We start from the raw sequence: 13,389 nt of genomic DNA on the forward strand, positions 1-13,389 counted from the left end.
CCTAGTTGGAAGCATTAACATTAACGTCTTTTTTTCAATCTATATTTGTGTCCTAACAGTTCAGTGTACAGTGTTCAGCTTCATTCTGTTCTGAGCCTGAGAAGATTGTGTAGCGCGGTGATTAATTTGTGTAACTTCTCCCACAGACTCTGCCAAATGAATCTGCTGCACAGCAATCAACGCTTTCACAACATGACAACAGTTTTTACCTGTGCTTGGTTTATTTTTAGTCGATATTTTATTCACCCGCTTGGAAAAGCTTCACTGTGGAGTCGGAGGAAGGCAGCCCAGGCTTTTAAACTCCTAATATTTTTCCTCAGTTTTTGAGTTTACTTTTATATTAGGCAAACAATACGATACAACAATCACTTTTTTTCTTTTTTAAAAACCAATCTGAGACTTAGTTTTGAAATTCCTACAGTACCACCTACGTATCACAGCCTTTCGGCCCAGTCTGTTGCTGCATCCTTAATAATAGGAATCAGTTTTGGACTGCAGGCCGGCCAGTCCAACACATACACTGCAGAATCCTTGGCATTTTCTGCTTAAATATTCAATGTTCTCAAACATGAAAATCCTCCATGACTCCTGAGCATAAATACACATCAGTACTACAACTACAGAGCTACAGAGCATAAATACACATCAGTACTACAACTTCATGAAATATTGACTATCATACCCAGAGTTGTACATTTTATGATTGCAGCTGAGGTGAAGTCACCTGCTTTACTTAATCATTATCTTGTTAATAATGCGGGGGTGCGATTGTGATTGGCAGCAACTGCATCACTGACGCTCTGTCGACGCTGCAAGGACCGTTGCCATGACACTGATAGGTGTTGTCACACTGCCATGTAACACTAACACAGTCAGGGAATGTGTGTGTTTAATATGCAGATATAAGGTTATTATGTTTATTTATTTTTTTGCTATGCATTATGGTGTTGTTGTTAAATGTGGAATAGACTTTGAAAAGCACAACCATCAGTAATAAAGTATATAGTATAAATAAAGTATTTTTAAGCAAGACTAAAACCTACTTTTAGTTTCCTCTTGTTCTGTCGTTGGAAACCAGATACAACACCTTAGTGGTCGGGTTTTTTTTTTTTCTAAAAACTTGTCTGGGTCTGAAGTGCAAGGATTGCATCAGGCAGGTGTGAGTCCCTGTTAGTCCTGGCAGTGTGTGTGTGTGTGTGTGTGTGTGTGTGTGAGTGTGTGCGCACACATGCATGCACTCTTTAACTGAATTTCCATTCCCGTCAGTAGAGCTGTGCACAAACTGTTTCAGCTTGAACCAAATGTCTCCGAGAGGAATAAATTAGTCTGTCATTTTTGGGAACAGTGTGTGTGTGTGTATGTGTTTCTGTGTGTGTGTGTTTCTGTGTGTGTGTTTGCACGTGTGCATTTGGTATTTTCTTAGGTTGTAGATATGTAAACTGTGTCATTCGTTTGTTTAAATTTTGCATTAATGTTGTGAATTATTTCTCATTTAAATGACATTAATATATAACAGTAGCTCACACGTACATATGGACAGGAACCTGAACTGGTAAAACTGCTACACCTTTAACTTTAACCTTAAATGAACTGCAATATTGGTCTAAATTCATGTTTCTAGTTTCCAATGTGAAGCTGTTGTTTAGGGACCGTGGTAAAGTTCTGAAGAGTAAAAAGAGAACACGGGACAAAGGAGTAGCTGCATGGACAAAAATGAAAAAAAAAGTTGTTGATATGGCCTACTTGTTGTACTAGGTATTGCATAATTTCATATTAAGTCTTTTTTTTTTAAACAAAAAATGTGACCACATCCCATAGTGTGGTGTGTGTACACGTTGCCTCTCGTCAAACAAAAAAACCCTAGAAAATGTGACCGCATCCCATAGAGTGGTGTGTGTACACGTTGCCTCTCGTCCAATAATCCAAGTGACAGACAAATGTGTGGAGAGGAGAAACAGACACCGCTTTAAAAAACCAAGCAGACAAACGTGAACACTGATGTGTCAATGCTGGCATGTGTCTCGTCCAATGTCCCCGAGGTTTGACGGATTTGACGGACAAGCCAGACATTTCCAGAGACGCTTGACGTCACTGCAGACGTATGTCACTGGATGTGGACGAATAGGGGTTGGATGAGGAGTTTGTTAGGACGAATAGGAGTTGGATGAGGAGTTTGTTACTTCTCTCTGGACAACAGCAGCGATGTTACAGCTGAAGTGATGTTACAGCAGGGCTGGTGTTACAGCAGGGCTGGTGATGCCCAAAAATAGGATATGATTTGCACCTAAAGACAAAGAAAATGCATGTGAGATGCACTCTAGAAATGGCTCCAGTTTGAGCCCTATGCCCAAAAATAGGATATGATTTGCACCTAAAGACAAAGAAAATGCATGTGAGATGCACTCTAGAAATGGCTCCAGTTTGAGCCCTATAGTGTACACATTTGCTAATGGGTCCCAAACACAGTTCTGGTAAAACGCTTCCCCTTCAGACACAGAAGCAGCAGGTCAGATGTTCTTCTGTCGCAGCTGGAACTAAAGAAGCAGCCTCTCTGGTGACCTGTCAGAGCCTTGTCTCTATAGGGAATCTTCAGATTCCCCCAGGCTGTTTGAGTAGAGTTCACAGGAGTAAGGAAAATCAGAGCTGCACTAAAAAAAGAAGAAGAAAAAGCTAATTAAAAATCTCATTATATCAGTATTTTCAAAGTTCTTTGAGCAGAATTTAAAACTGTCAACACTAAAATTGGTTAAAGTGGGCCAAGCGCTTCATGAGTCAGACATCGTGTCTGGGTCCTTGAATCCTTTTACTGTGATTAATTGTAAATACTTAGAGTCCAGCGTTTCTCAGCTCTTTGCTGTCGTGTGCTCAGAAATATAAACTCTTCTTTTTGGAGCACAGAGACAGAATTAATTCTGTTTTTGCAAGGATGAAAACCTTTGGATGATGCTCCTGTTAAAGATGATTTTCTGTAAAGGTTTGGTACAACGTAAACATCGAGTTGTGTCTTGTTGCACGTGGTTGGTTTTGCATCAAATGTGCTGTGTTTCTGTGTCACAGATCAAAGAATCAAGAACCAAACTCAGTAAAGCATTTTGAGTTAAGTTACGATGTCAGGGTTATGGACTGTTCTGACAGTTGTAATTGTAATGTTATATTTAAGAATGAGTTTTACAGCAATTAAACATTATGTCATGTTTGTTGGTGCCTGAAATTCTGAGTGTATGAAATTATTGGCGTCCTGAATGAGATTGAAACTAATGACTGTCTCTACAAGAAAATCAATGTACGAGCTGACAGTAAATTAGATTGAATTGGAGTTGAGATGAATCAGCTTAAGTCTGAGATTCAGTCATTTTTATTAATCACAATCAACTTACTGGATGTAAAGAACTTTTACAGGTTCATTAATAAAGACAAGACTTTCTCTGTTTTTGTTTCTTTTTTTGTTAAAAAGGCAGTTCACTTACTCTGAGAATCTTTCATACTTTAGTCCTGTTTCCCATCACTTCTGTCCCCGTTTGTCTCCTCACGTTGACCTCCATCGTCAACTCTTTTATTTTTATTTTTTTCCTCAGGTGAACAAGCAGCAGCTGCAGGCAGTGAAGGAGCGTTTCATGGCCTTCCTGAACGGGGAAACGCAAATCGTGGCAGATGAAGCTTTCTGCAACGCAGTGAGGAGCTACCATGAGGTAAAAATGATTTTTTTTGATGTGATAAAATGGTGGTAACTGGATGCTGCTGGTACCTGTCTGGACAAGAGCTGGTCGATGGATGGACTCTCAAAATGTTGCTGCTTATTGGTCCAAAAAGGGAGTTCTGGTAAAGAGTTCTCCCCTGACTTATCAGGCTGGAGTCTGAACGACTTTCTGTTTTTAAGCTGCTCCATGTTCACTTCCTGTCTGGTCCTCCTCCACAGTCGGGATAAAGGAGTTGTTGCTGAGCACTAATGGCACAAAGTAATTAAATTTAACGCCAACAACAAACTGAGTCAGACCGATAAAATCGATCCACATTTTTTCTGTTCGTGAGGAAGTTTATTTTTGCCTTGAAGAGCTCAGAGCTCTGACTGAAGAATCGTTTTTGGATGTTTTTTTTTTTACTTCTTCAGGGAAACACCTGAAATGTACAGTCACTTTATTTTTATTTCCGTTGGTTATTTCAGTCGTCACACCTCACTTATTGTTATTACTTGATATTTTTTATAAAATGATTTTATGAGTCTAGGACTAAATGTAATGCTGATAGATTTGCCTGTGGCACAGATGGAGTCTGCTGTGGCACTGAATATTAGCTCTGAGGTGAGACCAGGTTTATGTCATATACCTGAATAATAGGATAATGTAAACAACATACTCATTAGCACATAGTAACTAAGCAACATTTGGTCAACAAGCAGCTTGGTTCCACAACAGCCTGGAACATGACTGGATCTAGAAACTTGTGACCCTCAAGGCTAAGTGTCCGTCCTCTGACCAATTTACTGCTGTAATGTAGTATACTTTTGAGGCTCGTACCCCAGAGCAGGAAACAGAGCAGTGCCACCAGAAACGGTGGGGGCGTTGTTGTGCCTCACATGTAACCAAAACGGAGCAGGGGAAGAAATAAACCGTAAAACAAGAAAACATGGACGAGCATCTATCAAGTTTCCTGCCATGGGCAAAAATATTTTTTTAAAACAAATAAGAAATAATAAGAAGCGAATTGTGTTTCAGTCCCAGTAGAGCAGTACTTCAGTGGATTTATTGGATGTCGACTTTTTAGTGAAACCACCCGAAATGCTACATTAGCTTGGTTTTCATTCGGTTTTGAAATGTTCTGACTTACTTTACATCAGATCTCTGATTTCCTTGTCGTGATTGTGTTCTCCGAGATCGAGGTGCAAGAGCGCCTCGTGTTTTTATACCAAAAAAAAAAAGCAGGCATCAGGCGATTGCTGCTCAGATTCATGAAGACCATTTCTGTGCCGGAGCTGGAGGTGTTTGTTACCTGTAATTTAGTGTTTTAGAGCAGCTGGAGTCCGGCTGCTTCAGGTGTGTGACATTTCAGGAGCCCAGCAGGGAGTTGCTGCTCTGGCTGTAAGTGCCTCCAGCTGAACGATCCTTCATCCACATGACTCCTGACAGGGCCTGATGCCTGCTCTATTTTTGAGAACTAAGTAGGTGGAGCTTGAAAAAAAAAATGGTCAAGAATTCTGGGATCAAACAACAAGTGTGTTGTTTGTTTTAGCAGGAGATGCCAAACAGTTTTTCATCAAACTTTTTCTGACTGGACTGGGACCTTAACTTTCTACTGAGAATTGCAACATCAACAGATTTAAACACACACAAAAACAATTGTACTATATTGATCCCATATTTGGGAAATTGTTTTTGTTAGCAGCAGATGTGCTGTTAGCAGGAGTGCTAACCGCTACACTATGGAACTGACAATGTAGTAGAAGTTTTATATGAAGGAGAAGTGTTAACTTTAATAATTTTAATCTTATATCTGAGGTCAAATATTAATACGAAAGTATCAGAATACAACATTCTTAAATTCAATTCCACCGGGAGCAGCATTTCAACTAAACAGGAATCGGACTTCTTCGTCCAGCCTCGACGTCGTGTCACTTTCACTTTTCATCTGTGCTTTTACCTGGCAGAAAAACACACCTGCCATGTAAAGAGTCCCTGAACACAACACAACAGGAGGGCTGCTGTCACTCTGATTTCAGGCTGTTTAATGCATGTATTCCTCAGAGTGTGAGTGGGAGGACTGTATCTGTTTGTTTTGATACAAGTCTCACATGGAAGCCTTTTAATGGAGCATGAAAGTGGATTTACACTCGGTCCAGGCCTCTGTGCGCTCCAGATTGAAGCGTTTGGCATTTGGTATGTTGAGTGTATGAAGTTTTTTTTTTAAATTTATTTATTTAAATTTTATTTAGACATTTATGAAGACGTTTATTTTCCCTCTTGCTGAGGATCACAGAAGAGAAAAGATGCTGCCACAGCAGGAGTGGTGCATCAAAGGTGTCATGAACTGATGAATGAAGTCTCCCTAACTGTTCAGACTTTTGTTTTTCTACTCAGCTCTATGACTCTGGAAGACGATTCCTCAGAGTTTGAGTCAAAGTGGGTGTATTTTCCCTCGAGGGTTCACCACTGGAGATCGTTTTCCCTTATCGTAGCCTTTTATGGCCTATGTCTTTTTTTTTCTTCCTGCTCACTCATTTGGCTAATCTCATGTTGCCTCACCCTGTCTGCCCCTCAGATTTTAATTTCTAATCCAGCTTCATTCTGGACAAATCATCATCTTCCAGCTTGGCCTCCTGTGTTTTTATCCTTGGCTGTTTTTCTAAACTATACATTAAAAAAATATCTCAGTTGCATCTGCTGTCACATAAAAGTTCGACTTGACGTACTACGAAGTTAAACAAAAAGAGGAACGCCAACTTTTCAATATCATTTTCACAGATTCCACCTTCTGTATAAGCAGACTCTGGGAAATTGCAGCTTGCAGCACTTTCAAATATTGCTGTTCAAAGCTCAAAGATAAGATCCCGTGGATGGCAGGTGTATCCACGGCAGAAATGATGAGTTTTATAATGAATATCTAGATTGATTCTATTGTTTGGAGCCTGATCCAGCTGTGGTTGCCTGGTCAGAACTTGTGAATATGAATCCTCTGCACGAGTTGTTATTTTATAGCAAATGCATAAAGACGACCACCAACTGTTGTGGTGATGAAATTTTATCAACATTGTTTAGGCTGCAAAATAAATGACTTGTTATGAAATGTTATTCTGAATTTATTAGACCTGCTCTCACTAGTAACTATTTTTCATGACGACAAAGTTATATATGTATGTGTATATATGTGTGTCTATATATATGTATATATGTGGTATGTGTTTATATGTGTGTATATATGTATATATGTGTGTATATATATGTATATATGTATGTATATATATGTATATATGTATATATGTATGTGTATATGTATATATGTATGTATGTATATACTGTATGTACAGTACAGTACAGTACAGTACCTACTGTATATATACAGTATACAGTATATATATTATCATCCTCAGTGATACGTTTTATATTACAGCCTGTCACAGTTTTTACATGATTATAGCCTAAAGGTCTTTATAGCACATATAATTACATTTCTTATTAATTTGAAAAAACACTTATAAATGTTAAATATATTTACCTAGGAATCAGGCTGATCATCCACAGAGTACTGTATAAACTCAGGGTCCCTGAGTGCGATCCCTCTGGTTTATAGTGGCATCAAAGATTGTCTTTTAATGATAATCACCTTTAAGGCCAGGGCTTTATTTAAGTACAGTCTTCTGTTTTATTTAGTTGTGTGTTGTTTGTGCACAGGGTCACTAATGGTAAAAAACAAACAAACAGATGCACTTTGGATCAGGCAGTAGTTGCATATCATTGTTGGCATGGATGAGGCAGTAGTTGCATATCATTGTTGGCATTTTCATTTCAAGTGTGTTTATGGCTCTGGCTGTGGACACAGTTGTTCCTCGTATTTAATATAATGAGTGTGTCTTCATTTACTGATATGTCTGAGAACGCCCGTCCACGGCCCCGGGGGCAGTTGACGTTTCAGTTAGTGATGTAATAATGCCATGTGTCTGGTTGTTTGAGTGATTCTGTCGCTCAAAGTTTAAAGATCTCAAACACCGCGCTGTAACTGCCCGCTGTTAATAATTCAAAAAACAATTCAAAAGACACACAGCAAGAGTTCTTTTTATGTGTTAAATGCAACCTCCGTCTGACGTCTTATATCCTGCGACACTACGACTACGATCGGCTAGGCTGCGTTTTAATGTGGAGCGTGATGTTTTATTCATGACGGAGCAGGCGAGCGGTGTAGACTCACAGCTTTATTCCCACAGGTGATGGTGAAACTTCTAAAACAGAAATGTGGGAATGTACTGTATCTGTAAACGACACAAGCAGAGCAGCAGAGTGAGTCACAGTACAGTACAGTACAGTACAGTACAGTACAGTACAGTACAGCAATCCTTACCGGCTGGTTGTTGACTGTAACGGGTCATGTGACCTTGTGTTTGTTAGGAAACTACCATATTGTGCTCGTTTATGCTAAACTTTGAACATTACACAGTGTCAACTGATTAAAATTTGTAATCTGATTAATCACCGGAAAGCTGTGACAGTGATGTATCACAATGAATCATGATGCGTTCTGACCGTGGCTTGTAGAATGTGTAGCACCTTATTGGAGCTCATCAGCTTGATGTCATTGGTTCATACCTTTTGGGGTGTCTCTGATAGGTCAGTGCCCTACGGTGATATTTACCTGTTGAAATGCCATATTCTCTAAAGGTCAAACACAACCAGTATAATGAAGCCGTCACGTGCCAAAAAAAAAAAAAAAAAAACTGACGGCAGCAGTCACCCTACGACCTAATGGACTGTTCCTGCCTCATGCTGATTTGATTTTATTCTCAGGTGTGTTTTACAGCTGGATATAACCAGAATCAGGTGTGAATCAAACACATGTTTCTGTTGAAAAATTAAAGCTCCTGAGTGTGTTCACTCAGATGGTCTTCATCCTTCAACACTCACACTCACAGGGTCTGAGGACGGTCATCATCTGGGTCTCCAATCCCCCGAATCACAGCCTGGCACTCTGCTGGTGTGTAAATAATTTAGTGAAATTTTAAAGCAGCAATTAATTTGAGCAGCAGGGATGGAGGAAGTCTCCTGCTGATTGATTCATTAGTAATAATGCCTGACATTTGTGACACCAGAAAAATGAAGGAAGCCCTATAGAGTCCAGAGAGCAGTCGATGGGGAGCTGCTGCTGGACTGCTGACAGAAAACCAAAAATCCAGCATTTGAGTCATGTTTTTATAGGGTTTTAATCACGCTAGAACGCTTTCTCTATATGTCTCTGATTTAATATGGAAGGTTAGGTCAGAAGGTTCTTCAAATCAAATCAAAAAATGATTCAAATTCTCTCTAGATAGTTGTTCACATTTTAATGATTTAAAGGGTTAATAAATAAACAGCTTTATAATACAACATGACCATTGAGAAAAATCTAAAGATAAAACGTGTTTTATAAACACTTTGTCTTGAAACTCTTTCAGGGAGACGTTGCTGTATCTAAAAAAAAAATGTTAGAAACATCATGTACATAAAAAGATCCCCCTCTCAGATATTTCTTCATACGTCACATTGAATAACTTTTAGAAAATATTCAGATATCTCGCAAAAGCTCTGTCCAGAGTCTAAATTCTGAGTCGATAAATGTTTTTTGTCTAACGTGTGTCAAAGAGCTGCGTTGCCTTGGCAATGTGAATTTCTTTATAAAGGTCAATTGTTATATAAATGTACATAGAGAAAGAAATGGATGAAATCATGGAAATTACATTGTCTTCAACAGCAGGAGGGGCGGGGGGGCAGGAGCCGGTCCTAGCATTCACCCTATGAGGGCGAGGTACAGCCTGAAGAGTTTGTTAGTGAAAAACTCTCATACTTCAGGATGGGTTTTAATCCATATCTATCTACATATAAACCTCTTTGACTTATTCCCATATGTACAGTCTCTTCTCTGAACCTTCACTGACAATGATTTAGGTCAGTGGTTCTCAAACTGTGGTATGCGTACCACCATTGGTACGCGAGCGTTCTCTAGTGGTACGCAGGGAAAATTCAGATTTTCACATTTGGATTTGGATCAGATGATCAAAGAGTCAACTACAATTACTTTAAGTGTGGAGTGAACACGTAGGTTCGATCAAAGATCTAGGGTTAGAATAATGAGTCGGTGTGAGGATTGTGATTTCCAGGCCTTAATAAAGTGCACGGAGCCTGTAACCTGAAGTGTGATTGCTCCTGTGATCAAACGTCAGAGCTGAGTTCTTCTACAGCCCCCCCTTCAGCTCAGAGAGAACAAAAAACAGTAATTATCCTGACAAGGAGGAATCACCTCTGTTGGTTAATGAGCCACGGGCTCCTGTATCAGTCCGTCTCCGTGATTGCTAGGACCCAGTGGTTTTGTGAAAGTCACCGGTGTTGATATTATGACTAGATTTCACAGCGGTATATTTTTCCGGTGTCAGACTATTTCATGCAAACATAAGTGTGTTCTTTTGTTCTTTGCGCCGACAGAACAGTTTGCTTCGCTCTGACTGCCAGAGTCAAACCGGCTGCTGATGTTTGGCTCCTCTGGTGGCAGCTACATCTGTCACCTCAATCTTAATCCACTCTGCTGTTTGCCATTTCCATCCATCACCACATAAAGGACTCTCTCCGTGTCATCTCTTTACATCACTCAGCCTGCTGTCTTTAAATCTCACTCCTGATTACTTCTTCAACAACAACACATTTGTTTTCTCAGGGAGTCACTCTCCGTCCTTACAGTCTCTTATATGGACACACTCCTCGCACTCCAACGATCTCTGTTTCATCTCATTTTCATCACTGATTTCAGCTTGAATACCTTATGATCCAAATCAACAGGTGAGATCTTGCAAAACAAAAGTTTGTCCGAAAAAACTTTTTTTTCTTTTTCATTCTTGCAAAAAATTTGTATTGGCAAAACAATGACCCACAAAGTTTGACTGAAAAAACTTCTTTTTTTTTTTTTCATTCTTGCAAAAAATTTGTATTCATGGAGAAGGTAAAAAATATCAAACAAAAAAACAGCAGTGACTCTTTTAGGATTTTTTCTTTTCCAGACACGTCGCCTTTGTTAGAATGGGTAGTGTGAGGGATTCAACACAAAGAGCTCCGGCCCCCAGTGTGTACTCCTATGGTTGTGTTGTAGAGGCGTCAGTGCATGCAATCGAAAACCCTCGTGAAAACTGTGAGGATCCATAAAGAAAGGAGAATACGAGCATGGTTTGATAGAAAACTTGAAGAAGTCAGAGTTTGAGACACTCCTGAAGATAAATTGGCTGGGATACCGCCAAAGAATGGCCTCCGAAAAGTACTTTAAAAAAAAACTGCAGCCTTTTGTTGTGCACAACTGATTGTAGGGATTGTGGAGTTTTTTTAATGCTGTTGTTCTTTCTTTATTCCCTTTGTGAAAGGCTTTGTTATCTTTATGATATTATGGGTAAAAACTTAAAAGAATTGCAATGTTAGAATCTTAGAATCTCTGAATACGTGTATGAAATATTGAGGGGATCAACCACACAATCTGGGAGAAAGAAATTCACGTGGATTGGAACAGTTGTCGGGCTCCCCATACTGATGTTTCCGTTGTCGTTCTGGTCCCTCACATCAGTCCACTGCTTTCTGTTTCCATGGTATCAACACTTACTGTTCTTTTATTGCAAACCATTCTCAGCAGAAACCGTAGAGCGATCATTTTGGACCTGCGTCACAGTACGCCGTGCACTTCCTTTGAACAGGTGCGTTCTCACAGCGAACCATGACAACTGCCGAGATGAAGATCACAGTCTCTTATGTGACAAACGTTGGCTTTTCAGCAGAGGTTTCTTTTTTTTTTTTTTTTTTAATTCAGAAAGACAAAGCAGTTCAGCCATGACGTGATCACCCAGCAGCTGATGAATGTGGTCGAAAACAGTAGGAAAAACACGTCTGTGTGCTGAAATACTAAACATACAGAAGAAATGTTCCTTAAATGTGCTGAGAACAACTTCTACACATTAAGTGACTCTCAATATCTGCGTATCTGATTCTGACAATTTCATCCCCAGAAGAACTTATCCATTATTTATAATTACACAAAATCTCTGCAGAACCGAGCTGCCGATCAAAAGCTGTGTTTCGGTCCCACTGGGGCTTCATAAATCTGAAACGACTGCATAAAAACACACATAAAAAGCCTGGTTGTTTTCCTTTTCATGACTTGGGCTGCTCCTCTCAGGGTTTACAATAGCCCCATTAATTATTTTTTTTACCAGTTTATTGCCTCAGAGCAGTTTAACATTTATTTCTTTTATATCTGACATTTACCACTTTCTTCTGTGAGATGCACAGCGTTTTGTAGACCATAAAACAACTGTTTAAAGGTCCTGGGACATGTCGGCTGAAGGTGGAACAACTTCAAATTGCTAGGTGCAAAATTCCGTCAATTTTATGGTACTGGTCTTTCTACTCAGTGGTCTGGTTTTCAGTTTTGATGTTTTTTTCTGGGTTCTTGAGTTATGTTTTCCTGTAGATAAACTTGTTATACTCTGCACCACCTGAGAAAACACTGAGCTCTCAACTAACTAAAAAGACTTTCCTTGTTCGTGTTATTATTCTTGCAGACTGTGAAAACGACTGTATACCGTATATTTCCAGAGGTCCAGATTGTGTTATGGACTTGTTTGTATCTCAAAAGTTTTCTCGACTCACGACATTCAGCCGTTCAAAGTTTTCCAGTGACTCACACGAAGAGGTGAAGCAGCCGAGGAAGCGATTGTTTAATGTTGCATAGAACTCCTGCTTCAGTCTGAGCCATTTATTTTACTGTCAAAACTCACCTTCTGCACAGAGCGGAAAATGTAAATGATCCAAATGTTTTCTAGACCCAATGAATTCTTGTGTGGAGGAGGACAAGTGCAGAGAGCTGCAGTCTCTGAGTGTTTGATGACTTTCTGAGTAGAGTTTGAATAAGTAAACCCAGGTCAGATCGTCCACTTCTGAATTATTATTAACAAAAACTGATGACGGGGTAAAAGAGATATCTTTTCCTTCTTCTGTGGTAGGGGTTCCTGAAGAGCGAGCGTGTCTCCAGGATGGTTCAGAGCGGTAGCTGCTCGGCCAACGACTTCCGTGAGGTCTTCAAGAAGAACATAGAGCGACGCATCCGTAGCCTCCCGGAGATCGACGGCCTGAGCAAAGAGACCGTGCTGAGCTCCTGGATCGCCAAATACGACGCCATCTACAGAGGGGACGAGGACATGCGGCGTCAGACCCAACGAGTGCATTTGAGCGCCGTGTCTGAGCTCATCCTCAGTAAGGAGCAGTTGTACGAGATGTTTCAGCAGATCCTGGGCATCCGAAAGTTCGAGCACCAGCTGCTGTACAACGCCTGCCAGGTGAGTCCAGTCCAGTGATTTGTGATGAAGTGACAACGTCTCTGGTGTTCACCGTGGGGATTGTTACCTGGAGGTTGTAGACGAACTACATGTTTTTTGTTTTGTAAAACATGTCAAACTGATTCCCAGAAAAGTTGTACATTCCTAAAAAAAACATTCAGCAACTTCAGATCCATAATTTCATAACAACCATACATCGATGCCAAAACAGCTCAAGAAATAGTCAATAATTCAGGACCGTCAGCATCAAAAGTTAATATTAAGTCGGTTGAGATCCGACCAAGGGAACTGACCAGTGCTGAATGTGTGTGACCATCAAACCTTCAGACAGTATTACAGTGGTCAAT

At 40.0% G+C, this 13,389-nt stretch overlaps 1 protein-coding gene across 3 annotated transcripts in view; it reads left to right on the plus strand.

The window, feature by feature from the left end:
• Positions 1 to 13,389, plus strand: part of cadps2 (Ca++-dependent secretion activator 2) — a 104,407-nt gene that overhangs the window by 8,963 nt on the left and 82,055 nt on the right. For all 3 annotated transcript variants that reach the window (XM_025056111.1, XM_025056112.1, XM_017033227.2), the window contains exons 2-3: positions 3,576 to 3,689; positions 12,710 to 13,042. In XM_025056111.1, the coding sequence (XP_024911879.1) occupies positions 3,576 to 3,689; positions 12,710 to 13,042 (447 nt within the window). The remainder of the gene's footprint in view (positions 1 to 3,575; positions 3,690 to 12,709; positions 13,043 to 13,389) is intronic.

The sequence above is a fragment of the Cynoglossus semilaevis genome, chromosome 6 (genome assembly GCF_000523025.1).
Source record: "Cynoglossus semilaevis isolate Cse_v1.0 chromosome 6, Cse_v1.0, whole genome shotgun sequence".
NCBI lineage: Eukaryota > Metazoa > Chordata > Actinopteri > Pleuronectiformes > Cynoglossidae > Cynoglossus > Cynoglossus semilaevis.